The 19892-nt window shown below is 51.7% G+C and overlaps 6 protein-coding genes across 6 annotated transcripts; 4 read left to right on the top strand and 2 right to left on the bottom strand.

Annotated features, from left to right (window-relative positions):
- Nucleotides 1–46: 46 nt before the first annotated feature.
- Nucleotides 47–3237, top strand: EDD37DRAFT_632294 (fungal-specific transcription factor domain-containing protein). Its single transcript, XM_062816717.1, has 3 exons — nt 47–767; nt 833–1219; nt 1294–3237. The coding sequence occupies exons 1-3, from the start codon at nt 72–74 to the stop codon at nt 2932–2934; spliced, it is 2724 nt and encodes a 907-aa protein (XP_062669612.1). The 5' UTR covers nt 47–71; the 3' UTR covers nt 2935–3237.
- On the top strand, nt 3238–4569 carry EDD37DRAFT_632291 (uncharacterized protein). The gene is made up of 3 exons (XM_062816716.1): nt 3238–3688; nt 3879–3955; nt 4032–4569. Exons 1-3 carry the CDS (start codon nt 3562–3564, stop codon nt 4119–4121), a joined length of 294 nt encoding a protein of 97 aa, XP_062669611.1. The 5' UTR covers nt 3238–3561; the 3' UTR covers nt 4122–4569.
- Nucleotides 4570–7491, bottom strand: EDD37DRAFT_632290 (uncharacterized protein). The gene is made up of 2 exons (XM_062816715.1): nt 6828–7491; nt 4570–6774 (listed from the first exon to the last, which is right to left on the bottom strand). Exons 1-2 carry the CDS (start codon nt 7003–7005, stop codon nt 4952–4954), a joined length of 2001 nt encoding a protein of 666 aa, XP_062669610.1. The 5' UTR covers nt 7006–7491; the 3' UTR covers nt 4570–4951.
- Nucleotides 7492–7877: 386 nt separating this feature from the next.
- EDD37DRAFT_609932 (selenocysteine lyase) lies at nt 7878–9858 on the bottom strand (the record flags this gene model as incomplete). Its single annotated transcript, XM_062815171.1, has 4 exons — nt 7878–8931; nt 8992–9415; nt 9459–9647; nt 9771–9858. The coding sequence occupies 4 exons, from the start codon at nt 9856–9858 to the stop codon at nt 7878–7880; spliced, it is 1755 nt and encodes a 584-aa protein (XP_062669609.1).
- A 1152-nt stretch (nt 9859–11010) lies between these two features.
- On the top strand, nt 11011–12152 carry EDD37DRAFT_658199 (alcohol dehydrogenase; the record flags this gene model as incomplete). The annotated part of the gene is made up of 2 exons (XM_062818955.1): nt 11011–11805; nt 11856–12152. The coding sequence occupies 2 exons, from the start codon at nt 11011–11013 to the stop codon at nt 12150–12152; spliced, it is 1092 nt and encodes a 363-aa protein (XP_062669608.1).
- A 4989-nt stretch (nt 12153–17141) lies between these two features.
- EDD37DRAFT_434766 (uncharacterized protein) lies at nt 17142–19817 on the top strand. The gene has a single exon (XM_062812715.1). The coding sequence runs from the start codon at nt 17642–17644 to the stop codon at nt 19433–19435; it is 1794 nt and encodes a 597-aa protein (XP_062669607.1). The 5' UTR covers nt 17142–17641; the 3' UTR covers nt 19436–19817.
- Nucleotides 19818–19892: the final 75 nt, after the last annotated feature.

Genomic DNA, 19892 nt, shown 5'->3' with positions numbered 1-19892 from the left:
TCGGAGCGGGACTTTCTTAGTCAGCTCATCAACCAATCATCCGCTTTCCAAATCGTCAGAACAGGCCACCCATGATACGTGACTGCTCGCGAGAACGAGACGAGTGTTACTTTCCGCCCGAGGGTTGTACTGGCACTTTCACGAGCGCTCAATGTGCCTGGTTCAGTATGCCGCAGGAGCCGGGCATGAATGCATGGGAGGCTGCCTCAGCATCGACCTCCGAGAAAGACGCGACTCCAGTGCCTGCTCGGGTTTCAGCAGCAGCCTCCAGCTCAACGTCTAATTTACGCAGCTGCACCGTCTGCAGACAGAGGAAAGTCAAATGTGACAAGCAAACGCCATGCTCGAATTGCCGCCGAGCAGGCATCGCCTGTGTCATTCCATCTACAGATCGCCCGCCAAGGTGGGCCCGCCGCCTCCAGCGTCTTACCGACAATGCCTCAACACCCAACGCACAGGCATCGCACGGTGCCGACCCTGGCGTTGATAGACTCATGGAAAGATTGCGGAGCCTCGAAGACCTGGTCAAGGAGCTCAGAGGGCAGCTGGAACAAGCAAATGCAGCAGCCAGCTCGACCGGTAGTGGCCCATCTGCAGCCAATTCCCCCGAGTATCCTACAAAGAACCCCGATGCGGAGCACCAGGAGGATGCTACCGACATTCCAGCTACCAGCAATCTGCACAACCGCTTCGGTCGGCTGGTCCTCCAAGATGCCAGCCGCGCCCACTATATAAGTAGCGGCTTCTGGTCGAGAGTTGATGACGAGGTAGGTCGAGTTGATAGTGCCTGCGCCGTTATCCGGCAGATCTGGCTTGCTGATCTGCGCTACAGCTCAATGTGCTGAAATTGGATGCCCACACCCTGGCAGAAGACGAGTTCGACAGCTCGGAGGAGGAAGAGGCATCATCTCGAATGGCGTCGTATGCCTCGGAATTTGAGCAACGACCGCGGGACCGCCATGCATTCTTGTTTCGACACAACTTGAGTGCAACACCTTCTAGCCTCCACGACCTTCATCCTCTCCCTTCGCAGATCGCCTTCCTTCTCGATGTGTACTCGGAAAATGTGAATGTCTTCTTCGGCATCATTCATGTGCCGACAGTCACACAGCTGGTCCGCCAGTTACGCAGCAGCGGACTCACCTCCCTCACGCCGTCCAACGAAGCCTTAATGTTCTCAATATACTTTGCGGCGATGACCTCGATGGAGGAAGACGATGTAAGTGCCGTCGAAGACCAGCCCTCTTATGGGTTGGGTACGGCTGATACTGTACTGAATGCGTCCCTGAATAGGCCATGATCAATTTTGGCTGCTCCCAAGCAGACCTCAGCCTCAGATATCGTCTCGGTCTCGAGCATGCCCTTGCCAAAGCCGACTTCCTGAACGCCCCCGACATCATTCTGGTTCAGGCACTTGCCATTTTCATCTGCCTTGCTCGTCGACACGACAGTCCAAGATACGTGTGGATGATGACAGGACTCGTCATCAGGATGGCCCAGTACCTTGGATTACACCGAGATGGAGCCCATTTTGGTCACTTGACGCCTTTTGAGATCCACATGCGTCGTAGGGTATGGTGGTCACTTTGCATGCTAGACCTGAGGACCTCAGAAGATCAGGGGACAGACTTAGCAATTGCGCAAGGAAGCTTCGACACAAAGATCCCCTCAAATGTCAACGATGCCGACATCAATCCCGAAACAAGATCAATGCCCCCCGAGCGCCATGGCGTGACGGACATGTCATTCGCGCGTATCTCTGCGGGGGTCACCGCCCTCATGAGGCAGATGATTGATCCTGGTGCACGGCAAGGCGTCGCGGGCCTGGAAGACCAAAATCGTCGGCTCAATGAAATCTATCAAAAATTCGAACAGGAATACCTTCAGCACGCAACCGAGTCAGGGAATATTGCTTATTGGGTAGCGTCAACGGTTGCGCGAATGGTCATGGGTAAGATGACCCTCATCGTCTTCCTTCCCGGTCTGTTCTCTATCTCATACGAACAAGTCCCGCTCGACATATGTACCAGGCTGCTCATCTCTGCAATTGAGGTCGCCGAATACAACCACGCCCTAAACGCCGAACAAGCATGTCGGCATTGGCGTTGGCTCTACCAAGTCCACACTCATTGGCATGCAATCGTTTTTCTGTTGATCGAGGTCGGCCGCCGCCCCTGGTTGCCTACGATCGAGAGAGCTTGGGTGGCACTTCACAGCAGCTGGCTGATGCCAAGCCACGCTCCCAAGGACAAAAATCCGCGCATTTGGGTGCCCCTACGAAGGTTGATGAACAAGGCTCGCATGCATCGCGATGCCGAGCTCAACCGTTTGCGAGCAGATCCTCGAGCCGCAGCCTTGCTGGAAACAGAGGACCAGAAGCTTCCAGTGCCGGCAAGTCCTGGGGCAATTCCGAATGGGGCAAGCTCTGACTTCTTCCGCGATCGGTGGCGCCAGCTGGTACAGACACCTGGAAGCGGCACACAATTGTCTGGAGTGTCCACCGGCGAGGGTATCAAGCCATCGATGCATACTGCGTACACAAGCTTGCCGGCTACCGGGATTATTCCTACATCTATGGAAGGGAACGCGGCATCCAATGTGACGTTTGGTCCAACGTATTCGACTACAAGTGATTACCAAACGGGTCAGATATCAGGCGCCGGTGATACGAGCGGCCTCGGAACGCGTATCGGGACGGGAACAACTCCTCCTTTGAGCTTGGGAAATACTGCTGACCCAATCTACAATACATTTCCCACCATCAGCGCGGACTGGTCCGATGTTGGTACCATAGGCGCTGGCTTGGCTCCTTGGTTGTGGGTTGATATTGAACCCATGGTCGACAGCAACCGCGATCCTATGGATGCTAATGTGGACGTGGCCTCTGACGTGAATTGGTATGAGTGGGTTCAGTCGGCTAGAGGAATGGAATAGTACGAAAGTGGCAGAGGGTATTATCTTATTTCCTAGCTCGATTAGAAGAACAACCCCGGACAGGCAACGCGCCAAGGTCCTCCCACTCATGTTGGCAGATACGCATCTGCAATGGGGACGCCGACTTGGTTGTGATGGTAGTCTCAACTTCACTGGACGTCGAACTCCCGCCGGAGATCAGGCCAAGAGCGGCATCACTCTCTTTCCCAAATAAGGTGCAGCTGGCCGCCAGTTTATTCAGATAAGTCTTGGCAAAACTTCGCCGCGAAACAGAAGCGGAACTAGACCTGCATTGAAGCCGTATCTGAATCAAGTCGACAACATCGACGACGGCAGAGAAACCTTGCTCCTGACCACCCACAGAGGGTCTCACATCGTTCCTCCTGATTGAGGCTTCCACACCGGTTTTAAACCCGTCCGAATCCTCTGGTGCCGCCGTGGCCCGATCGACAACCTTTTGCGGCAGAAATACCTACCTTTTTTCGTCGATCGGCCTTTGCGAATTCTACCTGCCACAGCATTCAAGCCTGGTCCTTTACGTCGAGACTTTTCCGCGTTCAGTATACGGACCGTCGGGCTTTCCCATATCCCTGTCAGCGGCCCTCCTCGGCGTATATCTGGACGAAAATGCCTCCCAAGGGCGCCTCGACCGCCGTTCAACCCATCAGACTACAATCCGTCACACGATTAAAGATCAGACACCCAGATAAACAAGAGCCCAACCCATGCCTGGGCCCTATGAGTGCCATGCTGAGTATGTGAACTCTATCTTCCCAGACCAGTGAGCCCATTAGATACATCGTCCGGCGCAACAGTCATTACTCGGTTTACAATATACAAGCGTCCTTGTCTGACCTCTGCCCCTTCGTGAACACCTTCCACATACTGCCACAACGGACATCACCACGTTCCATGTTCCATGTGCTAACACTATGTGCTCACAGATTGCTGGGCAGCAGGCGCCGCGACCGGAGGATGCGGACATCTCGAAAAGGCGCTCCGAGACTGTATGGATAAGCCGGTACGTCCATTGTTTCTACCCTCTCTGCCCAAGTCCTCGTACCCTCACGAACAACAACTAATGCTTCGATTTATAGAGACTACCTCCCAAAGACAAGTCGACGATCAATCACCATCTCGGGAGACTATATCCGAACATTTCTGGGCCGAAGAAGCGGAAATCGTGATCCGGCAGTCGAACCATATTTATCCTTCATAGGAACAAGTTAAGCAAGCAAACTTCATCTCGAGGGAGTCAATATCAGACTACGCTTTCCCGAGAAGCCGGTATTCATGAAAAGAGAAGGGATCGCAATGCGACCAGGAATCGTGCGCCAGGGAAAGGTCTCACATCGAGTATACGCATACACATGTACCGACACTTGTACGAGGACAAACTCCACTCGATCGGATGTCACAGTGATGCAGTGCAAGTCGTGGTCGAAGAGGTCGAAGCGCAAGGCATTATAGGGAAAGTTTGCGGAGCAAGCGCTTTCGCACATCCTCTTACCGTTTCAGCTTAGAGACAGCCGCCTTGATTGGGACGGATCGCGATAGATATCACGACCGTGTCGAGAATTCGCATTTAGCAGTCCTGGCGGGAATGGACGTCTGCGGAATTGTACAAGGGTCATGATAGATGTATTAATATATGAATTCATCGTAATCTGCTAGGTATATAGAAGAGTCATGGTCATCATCAGCATGGGCATCGGCATTGGCATCGTCTGCTTCGTTTGTCATGACCCATTTCATTCTGACCAGTATTCCCTTTCTGGACACTTTGAACATTAAACAGCGCCAACGCAATGCAAATGTCCATAAACACAGCTACCCCTCCAATTTCGCCCGTTTTCCTTCCCATAACACCAAGTCAGAAAGCTCGCATCGCTGCATCGTAATCATAGCGTGCTTTTGTTCAGACCATCAAAGACTCATCGTAACGCTTCATGCCGCAACAACAACGCGAGAGAATAAAAGGAACTCGTAGGCGTCCTCGACAGGACGCTGGTGCCGCTCAAGACCGCTTGAACATGAAATATCCGTACATGCCGCCGACGTCCTGCTCGACCATGGGGACCTTGCGCATGCCCCACCATCTCGCGCCCATTTTCCATGCACGACTGCCGTCGTCTGCCACACTTTCGCCATCGGCAATAGGTTGTCTGACGAACCATCCTCGGCGTCCGAGCTCTTTGGCCACCCACTCCGGGTTCTTGATGTGGGCGTTTCGTCGCCTGACTTCTTTCATAACATCCGGGCCGAGCTCAACGACCTCTAGTGGAAGTGTGTCAGTGCCGGTCAGACTTTCGGGCGAGTAAGACAAGGACATCTGCGTAACGGACTTGATATCCGTCAGGTCGATGTAGCGGATAGTATGGCCGGGTCTGAGGAATTGCTTGATATCCGTGCCCAAGCTGAGCTTGGCGCCGCGCAGGCCGAGCTCTTCGACGTGCATGGAGAGTCGCGTTAGGGCGGGCACATGCGAAGAATTGATGCGCGCGCCATTGATGTTCAAGGAACGCAGACTGGGTGGTAAGGAGTCCAGAAGTTTGGTCACGTCTTCTTCCGCGAGGAGTCTGTGTCGGGAAGCATCAGCTGCAAGGTTGAGGTAGACAATGTCATTCTTGACGGCGGGATGGAGAGTGAGGAATTTGACCACTGCAGGTCCGGTGAGGTGTGTGCAGCGTTCGAGATTGAGGTGCGTGATCTTTGCGGTTGGCGGGATTGATAGGAGAGCCTGGTCGTTGATGAGTGTGTGTGCTACGTCGAGGTGAGTGAGATTTGAGAGCCGCGGAAGAAGACGCTCAAAGACAGGTTCTTGCAGAGTCGTACACTCGTGCAGCGACATGCGCTTGAGCTTGGTCAACGGTTCAGTCGCCAAAAGCTGCATGGTTATAGCAGTGAATGCTTCGGTGAATGGTCGAGACGAACAGGCGCAGAGATCCAGGGCCTGTAGCAAAGGCATGCTGAAGAGCTTCGAGAAGATGTTGATGTTCAGCTCGTCGTCAACATGTTCATGAACCAAGAAAGCCTGAAGGTTCGGCACCATATCCAAGCAAGCCAATAGAGTCTCGGGCTTCAGGAATGGCGTTTGGTTTCTTGTTGTTCGATCCTTGCCAAATCCCATGTTGGAATAGTGCGAGAAATCAAGCCATTGAACCATATCTCCCAGACGCCGATCGTTGTTCAGGCTGCGCATCAGCTTTGAAAATGCTCGAGATTGGGGAATGGAGACATGTCGGTACAGAACTCCCGAGGCAGCAGCGTGGAGCTTCTTGGAGACCAATGCACAGGATGCTAGATCGACGTGAGGTCGTGCATATGGGTCTGCTGTGTGGTCGACTGTGACGTAGGAAAAGATCATTTCCAGTATCTCGTCGGGCATGGACTCCAGGTAAGAGGTGCTTTTGTCATATGGCAAAGATGTAGGTCGTGAAAAAGTGTCGTCCTCATCGAGGATAGCGGTATCGTTGCTACCATCAAGAGTGTAGTCTTTTGTGCCGACTGTGTCTCTGATTCGCTCCCTCCAGACATCCAGGCTGAAGCTGGCCGGCTTAGGGTGGACTCGGGTGATCTCTTTAGCATATGGAAGATTGAACAACTTTTGTGCAGCTCTTCTCTTCTCCAGTTCATCAAGGATCTTTTCCAACTTCCTGGGGTTGCTGCGAGCATAGCCTTCCAGTCGTGTACGAACATAATCCTCGTGTGACCCATCGAAGTGGTATGAGCACAATCCTGTGGTCTTGCACCATTGACTGCATGGCCATGCTATCCACTCAATTTCCTCGAGGTCTTGTGACGACAGAGAGGACTCGAACGACTGAGGTAAGTTGTCCCCTGCGAGAAGATGTTAGTACTTGTGCTCAGAGTAGCGTGCTATGGTATCATACCTTGCTCTTCCTTGACTGAAGCGTACGAGAACTTTCTCGTGGCAGTCATGTCGTCTGGAGGCAGGAGTAGATGGTGTCGCGCTGACTCGATCAGGGACAATCTCTTTAGGTCTTCGGCGGTCTGGTCAATCGCAGAGGGGTCCAGGTGTTTGCGTCGGAGTAGAACTGGCGCAGGCATGGTTGCTTTCGTGATGCGGGTATTAGTAGCAGTTGCTTGTCTGGTAAGAAGGGCCTCAACCCAGCTTGATGTGACCACTTCAACTCCACACGGAAAGGAAAACAAAGCAATGCAGGATGTATGTCTGGGATCAAAGAAACCTGGGGGTAAGAGAAACTGTATGAAAGGTCAAAGGACGGAAGTCTGTGTCATTGTTTTCATTTTGAGGCCATATTGCACCATTGCCATCAAGTAACGCGTACGACAGTCTCTTGTCAACTAAGCAGTTAACGGCAACCTATGAATCACACGGCGTGTGGTCAGGGAATTTTTCTGTTTGGACTCATCGGCGGATAGCATCGGCGTGTTCTTGGGCCGTCTGATTGCTGTTTGAAGTCAGGTGGCCACGCGAGATGATGAATCAAGGGACCGAGCGCAGGCGGAATTGGACGCAAAGTAAGAAAAATTTAGGATTGTATGGAGAAGAGAATTGTGGTGTCAAAACGAGGTTGACATTACGTAGTCCAGTGATGGTCGATGCTGGCAACGAATCCGGGGTAACCGCCTTGCTACAACCTGCTGCGCCCATTTCCTCCCTCACGTGCAACATCAGAGTTTTCCTGATGGTCCATGAGCCATGCAAGAGCATACTGTACTATATCCTCTTAGTCATGTCACCTTTCTTTGAGGTAATATCACCATTTCCTTGACACACATGTACAACATCAAGCCGACAAACTCCTGGTATTACCACAATTTCCCCAGCTCAAAACACCTCCTCGGTGGCTCCCGAAGCACAACAATCTGGGGAACGAAGAAGAACTCCAATGTTACAGTACTCGTACCGCCGGGTCTAAAAACGCTTGATCATGCTCGTGAATTCTCGTGGTTGTTCACTCTTCAACCCACCCTCCCTGAGTAATGTCGAATCTCTTCACTGGCGTCCCCACTGTGCTTGACCTCGACGGAGGCTTGGGTGATTTGAGCGTCCACGTCTCCAGATCTGGCAGCTTGAACTCGGGTTTGGGTTCCTTGCCCCGCATGCTTTCCCCGGACCGGACTCGTTCGCAAAGTGATTTGAGCACTTCCCCCAACCACTCGAAATCTTTGAGTTCCAGGTAGATCTGGCCAGACACTCTTGTCCAAAGCCTTCCGTCGTACTCGTAGATGGCGACAAACGTATTGTATTCGTCGACCAACGTTCTTTCCATCCATGCTTTATGTGTTGCAACGTCTGCTTCTTGTACGACGGTTGGACCTGCTGATGGTAGACTGGGCGAGTGGAGAGGCGAAACGGACAGTGTTCTGGGTTCGCCGAGCATGTTACCAACAGCAGCCGACCGAGGGGGTTGCACGCTATTGCCTCCAGATGGGAAGCCGTAGGATGCCTGTCGCAATGCCGGAGACAAACCCCCCGCACTTCCCGCACCTCCAGGTCCCATACTGATGCTTCCTCGAGACGTCGCTCCCTGGATCGTGATCGGCAACAATACATTCGCCATCGCGCAGTCTCGTAGACCGCCAGACCAGCCGACCCGTCCTCCCTCTCGGCGATCGCTCGCTTCGTAACTGCCCATGGTCTTCAACCCATGACCCTGATCAAGATCATCCATCACTTCAGTCCCTAGGACCATGGCAAGCAAGTCGGCGCCGCGTTGTGCAATATCGCGAATGTAATTATATATAGCCTCTTCACCACCACATAGGTTCTGGCGAAAGTTTATCGCCGCCGGTACGCAGTAGTAGGGGGCATTGTCGGCAGTGGCCACGAACTGAAACAAATTTACAAAGGGCGACTTTTCCGTTGGTGGAAGTGGATTCCGTATCTTGGACGATGCATCGGCTGGAGGTGTATATCCATGTGATGTGGGAAACGTCGTTCTGATGAGGTGTTGATTGCGTTTGGGAACATGCAGGACAGCACATCCTCGTGGCGTATAAAGCCATCTGTCGAAGGTCAATCATCTCTGCGACATTGTGATTGTCTGGAATGATAATCCCACTTACTTGTGACAATTGCTGACGAAGAAATCGGGATCGAGTTGAGCCATGTTTAGGGGTATCATACCAACAGCATGTGCGCCATCAATTAGACTGAGGATGCCGTACTCTTTACACATTTTGGTTATTCGCTCAAAGGGAAACCGAACTCCAGGGAGGGACACTATCGTGTCGAAAATGCAGACTCTCGGATTATACCCGTCGTACAGAACGCGAGAAATGGTTTGTGACAGAGAATTGAGGATTTCGGGATGCGTGCAGGGAAGTGCATAGCCAAAGTCTTGTCCATGGCCGACCTTCCGAAGGTGAAGTTGCGGATTCGTTTCGACGATCGAAGCCAATGTCTTCTCGCAGGCACCATAAATGGTATCGAAGTAAATGATGCAATCTTTCTCCTTGAATTGAAGGTTGCGTAAAATAGTGTTGACACCTGCAAGATCAGCAGATGCTCCCCCAATTTCTGGTGCACCCACCTGTCGTAGCATTCTGAACAAATACACATTCATCAACCGGCGCATTGATCAATCTAGCTATGCGCTCTCTCGACTTGTCCAGTAGGTCAACGTATTGATAGCGTAAGAACTTGTCTGGTGCAGCTTCGGCAAGCTTCTGATAACCACGCAGTGCATTTCGTACGGGAAGAGAGTAAGTCCCAAATGATCCTAGACAACGATATCAGACTTGATAACGATTCGACGCCACGATACACTGCTGAAAATGGCTGACAGCTCGGTATCTCTCATGCCCTGTCGGCAAAATAGGCAGGAAGGAGACGTAGAGCATACCATGGTTTAGATTGGTATATTTCGGATCAAACAGAAATTGTGACTTGAAGCCATGACCAAATTCGGTCACTTCACCAAAAGAACCCATATCGCGCTTGCTGGCTGGTGTCTAGATCAAAATGGGCGTCGGTGCCTTCATGAAGGATTCGGAGACTGATGGGGGCCGATAGGGGTTGGCGGTCACTTGGTGGCCTGAAGACTCGGCCAAGTCTCGCTGGCGATCACTCAAGGAGCGTTTCGTAGGAGTGCCGTATCCAGCATCAACTCGAATAATTGTATCAGTAAAGAAAGCATCAACAGCCTTTCTGCTGGGAGAATACTGCGGTTGGAGTCAATATGAAATGCTAACATTTGGCACCCGCATGTCAATACGAGGGAGGCCTCAGGGTGGGAAAAAATTGATGGGTGGTTGTGCCTAAGTTTCCCTGACAGGGAGCTTGATCTCGCTGCCAGCGAGTCACAGGGAAGATAGGCGAGATCCACCTCCTTTTCTGGAGCGGCTTGGACTGCGTGGACAGAGAGTTGTGGCATTGCTGCCATTGCGACTTCTCCTTTTCGCTGACGTAGCAGCTACTTGGGGCTGGAGTTTTCCGGAGTCCCAATCGCCTTACTTCTTCGGTGTGCGAAGGATCCTAGGCGCGCCTTGAGAAGGACACTCGGCTTCTTGATTGAGGCGCATCATCCGTGCAATACGATGCACCAGTCTAAGAAGCAACCCAAAGCCCGCCGGTGGTGATGGTCATCTGCAGCTCTAAGCAGGCTCTCGGACAGGAATAAGGAGATTTTATGTATGCTTACGGTGGGAGATGAAAGGATCACCTATAAGTGATAACCCCTTCGACGCTGACCTCACCTCACATGCTCTATAATTTGCAGTATGATTGATACGGTGACGCATTTTCGCATACCCCGCAGATCTTGATAACCTCGGTCCAGCGGTCGATATGGCGGTATCTTCTCCGAGTGCATTGATTCGTCTTCAGGCACTCCGCATAAAAGATCACCATCCTGTTGACGTTGAGCATATCCTGGAACTCCATAGGACACCGAAGGATATAAAGCCTTCGAGATATCACCGAGGCTCAATTTGTAAGCAGACAATCTCTACATCACTGCAGGACGGTCAAGTATAACCGGAAGGCCACTATCTGCTATTAGAGTGAGCCTGAACATAGACTTTGTTCTAGGATCAAGAGAACGATATTACGCAGCTTCGTTCGTCCGTCATTCACGAAGCACAATGCCTAAGGCGATCTCCATCTCCAAGATTGACGGCAAGCCCGGCCATGTCTACTACCCTCTATCTCTAGATGAGGTCCCCAAGCCCATGCCCAAAGCCAGAGAGCTTTTGATCAAGATCCAGGCCGCGGCACTAAACCACCGCGATCTCTTCATCCGACAGCATCTATACCCAGGCACGACATTCGGCGTACCTCTTCTAGCGGATGGATGTGGCACGGTCGTCGCCACTGGCAGTGACGCCGACTCCTCTTGGAAAGGCAAGCGAGTCATCGTAAACCCCGGCACGGGCTGGAAAGACAGTCCCGACGGGCCCGAAGACAAATCCGGCTACAGGATCCTCGGCGGCACCAAGACGAACCCCACCGGCACCTTGCAGGAGTACATGGTCATCGACGAGTCCGAAGTCGAGGAAGCACCAGAGCATCTCTCCAGCGTGGAAGCGGCTGCCCTGCCCTTGACCGGGCTCACAGCATGGCGCGCTGTCGTTAGCAAATGCGGCGAGCACAATCTCAAGCCCGGCAAGAATATCCTGATCACTGGCATTGGCGGCGGTGTAGCATTGATGGCTCTTGAATTTGCTCGTGCCGCCGGAGCCAACGTCTACGTTAGCAGTGGAAGTGAAGAGAAGATCCAAAAGGCCATCAAACTCGGGGCCAAGGGTGGAATCAACTACAAAGAAGAAGCGTGGGAGAAGAAATTGTTGGCTTTGCTGCCTGAGGACAACAAGCAGCTCGACGCCATTGTGGACGGCGCGGGCGGAGACGTCGTGGAGAAGGGCGCCAAGTTGCTCAAGGTACGTGGTTCCCCTGTCCATGCAAGCCATATCAAACTAATCTGCTGAAGGCTGGTGGCATCATCGCCGTCTACGGAATGACGGTCGGACCCAAGATGCCGTTCTTGATGCAGGCGGTCCTGAAGAACATCGAGGTCAAGGGCTCTACCATGGGATCGAGGAAGGAGTTCAAAGACATGGTCGACTTCATCAAGAGCAAAAAGGCCAAGCCTGCGGTGTCGCGTGTCGTTCAGGGCTTCGACTTGGACGCCATCAATGGTCTATTCGAGGACATGAAGAAGGCTACGCAGTTTGGCAAATTGGTCATTGACATTTCCAAAGAAGGCGGCTCAAGCAGTAAGTTGTGAATATTGTTTATTCATAGGACCAGCAAAATGCCACGTTGCCTTTCATATTTGCTCATTGCGGGTTTTGGTCGTCAATGCTAGTGACCTTTCTGATTTGAGTGCGCGGTTTTAGGTCTTTCGACCTTGTGAGCTTTCGACGAGCTCGGAACAACGCGAATTTGCGACTTTTCTGTGGACATTCACGGGTTTCTCTTCTCTGCGCCGTTGGCAGAAACATACCGAATCACTGTAACATGTCATGCCCTTCGGCCTCACAAACCTTGTTGGGCACGGATCATTGTATTCATCATTGGCATATGCCAAAAATCTCAGTTTGTCCTCCACATCATGCTGGATCCCATGAAAGTGAAAGTGATCATCATCGTTGTCGCATGATCATACTATTCTCGAGTGCAAGTCCAGAATCCCGCACGGCGAACAGGCCCAGGGTGGGGCTCCATTGTGTGCACTCCCGCGATCCAAGGAGAGGGTACTGTGTCTCCTTGTAGGTCCGCGCTTTGGAACACCTGCTGTACTACAGCACAGCATTGAGGTGTCACCTGAGTGCTGTAGGCAGGCGGAAAGACAAGGATGAAGCGGCTATGCAACACCAAAACAAGGAATGTCCGTCACAATTGGGACACCGACTTTGTGGTTTGAGGCCTCGTTTGGGACACCTTTGTGCAGCGTTTCCCTTCGTGAACACGGCTTGGCGGGATGACTGGCTAGAATCTCTGCCATGTTCGGTGCCTTGACAATTCGAATCGCAACTGCATTTGACAGGCCTTATGCACTCGAACCAGCCTTCAATGACAGCGCAAAGGTGCAGTGGGATGATCCGCTTTGGGGAGGACGAGGCACACAGACTTGGTTCTCACAGATTGTATGGATGATCGTCCACAAATTATGTGAGGCCAACCTTGAGCTTCGCATGTCAAGGGGAGCGCTTGCGCGAGGTGCCTTCCACAGGTCGATCGTCAACAAGCATTGCGAGTCGTCCTGGAGACATCAAAATAGGAACGCTGATCTTTTGTGAGTAAGTCAGGAGTCTAGATGCCTGTGATGCTAAAAGTGGACAAGTAGTTCAGCGGTGGATGAGCACAGGAACCTTTCTCAAGCCTCGAGTCGCACAACAAACAGTAGCGAGGCTATCAAGAAGTCGATCGAAGTCCGGGCCTGAACCGAGGACGCGGGCGTATCATCACGACCATTGACGTGGTGCTCAATTCGCTTGCACGTATCAGCCAGGTCCACTTGGCCATTGTGCTCAGACGGTCCCTGAAGAGTTGTGAAGCCATAACCAAGTACTTCCTTAATCGGCGTATCTTTGAGATATAGCCTGCATTTAACCGAGCCGGCCAGGGATCAAGGGCAAAAATAGAAAGCAGCCCAGGGGTTTCATCCAACCACAAGGGCGTATTGTAAATTTCACAGCCTCAACAACGTGCTTGCCCTTCGATTTATGGGCCTTGAGGGGTACAACTGTTACGTGTCGGATAGAGTCTGTCCATGAGAGAACAATCCAATGCGAAGTCGTTGGGTTCTTTCAATACTGACAGCGCATGCCCTAACGAGAAACGGAGAATGTCAGTACAGCTCCGCTTACTTCCTGGAGTAACATATACCTGCCGCTAGTTCGACGAAGTCATCTGTAGCGACGTATCATGTAGAAAGCAACTTTTGGCCTGGTCAAGTGAAATTATGGTCAGGATCGCAAGCCATTCAAAAGGGTCTTCGGGATCAGCCGGAGGATGATGAAAGGCCTGATATGCAGGAGAAATCAAAAGATATGCTGGCATCATGAACCTCAAGCAGGGGCCAGAAGAGAAGTGGATAACTCCGTACTTCGTAAGAATTTTGTTGCTTCGGTCAAATGGGCAAAACAGCATTTATCCGAGGAACTGTATCCAAGACTCTTTCCCACAGCGAGTGCAGTCGAGAAGAATAATGCGCCGGAGCATCGCCGCCGCCATTCCCCGTGCCCCTGGCATATGCATCATAGTAGAAGACTTGAGATGTACCGCTGCAGGTGGCTGAATTGTTCCCCAGACTTAGACCATTGTCAAAATTTTAGCGCCTCACCCAAACAACCATGGCTTTGAGGTCATGCAGAGATCTTAGCTTCATGTGCGGCTCCAAGCCCAAGTCTGATAGCGACATGTTTCCAAGGACTGAACAGTGAGCACAAAGTACAAAAATATTCAATCTATGAGGTCCAGACTCGATGCAGGAGGTGCATGAGATCGGCAGGGACAGCATTTTGTCACGAGCTTGTCATAGTCACTCGAAAATGAACAACACCAAAATAGAGTGCCGGATCGACAGCAGCAAGCAAGAAGCAATGTCGAATTTTCTTCCGCGTTGTGGCTGTGATATGTTAAAAGGTGGCGAATCAATCTAACAAGCTTTCATTACCGATTGTGATCGCGCAGTATTCTCCGGGATGACAATAGACTTTCATGTATGCGTAAGGAGGCGAATTGTTCGCGACACGTTTGCAAAGAGAAAAAACAAACATATGCCAGATGGAGCTGTTGGGATGATGTGTACAGACCTTTTCGCGGTGGAGACCCAAACGTGTCACAAGTGATGTTCGACGATCCCCTTCGCGACCATGTTGACGGCTAAATGTTGGCATCTGCATCTCGAAGGAACGGTGCCCTCGTTAACGTTTCGAAAGTCGACAGTAGTGACAGTGGAAGCGTGTCGCCTTTGAGGGAGGCAAAAAAGAAGTCGAGCTTAGCTCTTCGGTTGCACGATTGGCGGCTATACTTAGCAATGGAGCGCGGGGACAAGCAGGCAGGCCCCGGTCAAGTGGTCAAGGCTAGCGTAGGGGAAGGAGGCCGTAACATGGCCTTGATGGATCACCGAGGCCAGTGGGTTGACCTTAAGCCATTCCAGGCACACGGGCAGCGATAGGGAGTGATAGGACGTGCTTCCTGGTCGGTGATGACCTCACCTGAAGGCATCCGATCGCTGCAGGCTTCAGGGAGAAGACCGACAACCCTTGTTCCGTTTTTCCCTCGTTTTGCCGTTTCTGCGGCTGTGCCAGTTGTGGCCATGCCCGATTAGTGATGATTTCCTTTGGGCTTTCGTTGCTTTTGGGTGCCACGCCTTCGTCTCTTGTGGATCTGCTTCCTCTGTTGGTCCAGCTGTCATCGATTCGTAACGCCTCTCTGCACAAGTCAGAGGCCAGAGTGAGAAAAAGATCCCACTTTTGGCCTTGCCGCCCGCTGCCGCTGATCTGGGTTGGCTGGAATTTTATGCACCTCGCAAACCGCCTCTCCCTTCCCTTCTGGCTGGCTCATTTCATTGTACATATCGGGAAGAAAAGGAGAATTGAGGAGGAGAATGTGGTGGCAGCTTGGCTGTGCAGCAGCAGCTCGTGACAAGAAGAAGAAGGAGCTGAGAAGAAGGCTCCCATAATAGAAGTAGTGAATACAACGCTGTAGCGATGAATTGAGCGTAAAGCATGTACGAGTAACGAGACAGCAGCCGCGGTTTCTGGGTGGTTGTGCATCCGAATGAATGTTGTGGCGGCAGGCTCAGAGTGAAAAAACCACCATGGGCACAAGGAAACGCATGCCGCAGGACAGAAGCCTGGAGGGTTGCGAGTCAAACCACTCACAAGCGCTGTCAAGGGCTCTAAGGGCCCCGCTTTCTATTTTTCCCCTCTGATTCTGCCATCATCGAACCACCAGAGTCCATCCATCGGCATCCATCCACCCCCCTTCGCTCAGCGTCCTTCGGCTTCTCACCCTCGAACACGAACAAATCCACCTCCCATTCGCCTTTACTCGATTTAGCCCGCTAGTCGCTCACTGCCACTAAGCTTGCCTCATCATGGGAGGAGACCACGGCAAGCCAGTAGCAGCATTTCCTGCGTGACCTGATTGAACACTGCCATCCTCCTCCTCTCACACGTTCGTGCTGGTCGAGGCCGATATAGCCATTTGGTCCCCTCTCCTCGGCTGGTCCTCTTTCCATTCCCGCTCCACCTCCTCTTACAACTCACTTGCTTCGACTTTTTTCTGGCTCTGTTCGCAGACCATACTTTCGTTAAGAAAACCACCACACTCGCTTTTCACGCCTTTGTCTATCGGTCGTTGAACATTCAGTCGCTCAAGTTCATCGGTTTCGACACATTCGCTGAAAAGCCTAGCCATCGAAAATTATCTACCTGCCACACCCGTCCTCCAACCATCCGCCCTTCCGAATCGTGCCGCCGATAGTGAAAGACACTCGCTTCAACTGGCTTTGGGAATAACCTCCCACAACCTACTCGACGCTGTTCACGGTTGCATTCAAACAATATTCACTGCGTGATTCTGAAATTTACTCGGAAACATTTGAACGCGGCTCGTTGCCCTTAGCCTGGTGAATACCTGTCTGGGATATCGTTGATCAGACGTCGAAAGAAGAGAAAGGAATCTAATTTGGTCACATTGGGATCCGGTCCAAATCCGAATCCATACCCTTGGGTGCGTACAATTCTGGTCCCCTGGCTTCATTCGTTACCAGTGCTGGATTTTCGGTACCGCCCTTCACGAAAATCATTAGCCCACAACCCTCCTTGCAGTGCAAATCAAATTTGCAAGTCCTTGCTTTCACTGCTGTGAATGCCCATGGAGATATCTTGCTGACAGTCCGGAATAACAGTGTGTCTCAGTCGTGGAATACCGACTTCACTTGGGCATCCTACACCATTTGGAATATCCCAACAACTCACACATCACCTCGCCTTAGAAATCGGGCCACCATTGCAAAGGTACGAACCTCCATATCAAGTCTCAAACTTGCCTGGGGATAGTTCGCTGATCATTTGGTATAGTTCGTTCCATCGGACCGGCTTTCTTTGTTCTCGAAATTGAGCCTGCCTCAGCCTTCCGAATTCGATTCCTTTTCTGGAAACCGCATCAAAGTCTCTAGTCTGGATCGAAATCCATCGCAACTTAGAACGCTTCCTTGTCGCATTCAGTCAGCCTCTCACTAACACGTCCAAGACGCGCAGGGGGGCAGTACTCACCAGCTCAAACACTACTCTCAATCCATCGAATGCTCATCAGGAGAACCACGACACCAACGGTCTCTCCATCCGAATCTCGATAACACTGTCCCAAAGTCGCTCGCTCTGATTTGAGGAACCATTTCCTCGTCAACCCACACTCGCTTAGCAACCAGTCATTCGCTTTGTCCTTTCTTCGGTCTTTTTTGCAAACTTAACCTCCCCACAATACCGTCAATCTGGCGTCCATTACTTACGAACGTTTTCAAGTAAGTCCAATTTACACATCCTGACCTTGTTTTAGCCATTGCCGAAGTGGTATGCGAGGAAAGGGTCTTTCAGAACTTCAGGTTGATTCAAATACTGACACCAATCTCAGTCCTTCGCAGACTTCCAAACTCCTCTCATAGTCGACGACTCTTACGACCCTTCGGTCTACGTCGGAGAGCACTTTGCAAACCAATTCCAGGACGGCCTTGGGGCCAAGCCTGGTCAGCTCTTCTCCATGTCTGGCTATGAGAAGATGGGACAGCCAGGGGTCATCGGTATGTTTCTTGCCGAACGCGCAATGCAGAACGTCCTGGCTAACTTTCCCTCAGACTTCCAGACCGCCTCTGCCGTGCCCAATCCGATGTTCTTCGGTTCTTATCCTCAGACACCGTACGATCATCATCCGCTTCTCCAGCCTGGACATGCGCAAAGCGTAGACTTTTCTTATGTTCCAGGCAATGTCTACCAGGAGAGAAACTTTGAAGAACGCAAACCGACCTTCATGGAAGCTCAAGATCACAAGGCCTTCCACGTGCCACATCAACGGGTTTCATCAGCAAGCAGCGTCCCGCCAAAGTCCTTGAAGCGTAAGGTATCGAGTCTTGATGGATATGATGCTGCCCCGGCACAAAAGAAAGCGGCACTCACTCAATTCCAAGTGCAAGATCCCAACGGCGACTATTATGATCTTAGCGGCCGGACTTCGCCTTACTCGCCGTTCGTGCCGACTCCTACTGGCAGCACTGGTCTTCCAGCATATGCCGGTCAGATGCCGTCACCAAGACCCTCTGGTCATCATTACTCGACTTCGACAGCGTCGGCGGTGTCACTGGCTGCACCATCTCCACACACGCCAGCCTTTAGCCCATCGTTCACCACGGTGAAGAGTGAGCAAAGTCCGGCAGCACCAATGACACCAATTCCCCGTCCACACACCACTTCCCCACTCAAATCATCGATACCGAAGCTGGTTCGGACTTCTACCATCCAACAGACCCCACCAGGAGTCTGTTCAACCATGGCTATGGCCCAACCTCAGAACTTCAACCCGTATGCCATTCATCCCTTGAAAGCGAGCCTCAAACTCAAGGGCGATCTTGACAGCATGAAAGACAATTGGACCAAGGACGAGAAAGAGACACGCCGACGCCTTGTCGAGTTCCGACGTAACCAATCCAACAGCTGCATTACCGCTGAGTTCGGTCCAGTCGCGCCTCAAGACCGTCAGCCCAGCAGCATTTGCATTTCCTGTATTTGGTGGAAGGAGAGAAACGAGTTTTACGTTACCTCGGTTGACACCATTTACCTGCTCGAAGCTCTGGTTGGTGTTAGGTTCACCGTCGAGGAGAAAAATCGTATTCGTCGCAACCTCGAGGGGTTCCGACCAATGACAGTATCCAAGGCCAAGACTGAGAGCGAGGAGTTCTTCAAGGTCATCATGGGCTTTCCTCACCCAAAGCCTCGCAACATCGAAAAGGACGTCAAGGTGTTTCCATGGAAGATCCTTTCGACCGCCTTGAAGAAGATCATCTCCAAGTACTCTGCGAGCTATTCGTCGACTGCTTCCTCACTTCTCACTCCAGTCTCTTCGGTGTTCTCCCACGGAGACATGATGTCGGAGTATCAATACGCAGCGTCGCCGCATCAAGAGTATATCGCCAACACTGGTGCGCCATACCATGGCCACGGTGAAATGACATACTTTCAGCAGATTCCGGGAGCGATGCGTGGGCAGATTTCGATGCCGCAACCACCACCTGTTCCTGAGTTACAGCTTCAGATGCCTGAGTATGCTCCTGCATATGATGCCAATGGTCAGTACGTCTACCAGATGGTACCACCTCCTCGCGGAACGATGCCAATGGTGACTCAACCCATGACGGCACCAGTCAGCCGCATGCCTTCGTGGGACTACACCAATTTCGTCAATGACAGTCCTGTCACCATGGCACCACAGAGCGCGCCACCCACAGGTTACCCTCGAGGTCCCATGGGAATGGCCGAATTTGTGCCTCTGCACCGCAATTGAAACGTGCAACTGAACAATTTTTACTTTCACCACTGTCCTTAGCATCATTATTTGTGCATAGCACGCGGGTTTTGGGATATACTTGCCACGGGGTTGGGCAATTCCTGCATACCATGGGCGTTTGGGAAAACACATGAGACGGCTGGAGGAAATGAGTCATGTACACAAAAAGCTTTGTACACCAAGATGTTTATGTTTGAGCGATTTATCCTGGTTTGGGAACGTCCATCTTTGTGCAGAGATTGTTGGTCGGACGGTTATGGCTGTTCGACTGGCTGGATTAATTGGACTTGAAGGGAGGACGAAAAGCGTCAAAGGGAAACGTTTACTGGGTTTATGTTCTGTATATGATTGATGAAAGCATAGAGTCGATATGCCAGACGACCAGACGTCACGCAGTCCTTGAGAGGTGCAGCAATACATGAAGAGATCTCTTTTTACCTGAAAATGAATTTTC

The sequence above is a fragment of the Exophiala viscosa genome (assembly GCF_022695815.1).
Source record: "Exophiala viscosa unplaced genomic scaffold EDD37scaffold_6, whole genome shotgun sequence".
NCBI classification, from domain to species: domain Eukaryota; kingdom Fungi; phylum Ascomycota; class Eurotiomycetes; order Chaetothyriales; family Herpotrichiellaceae; genus Exophiala; species Exophiala viscosa.
Note: the sequence above shows the minus strand (reverse complement) of the source record. Positions and strands in the feature narration are given on the sequence as shown.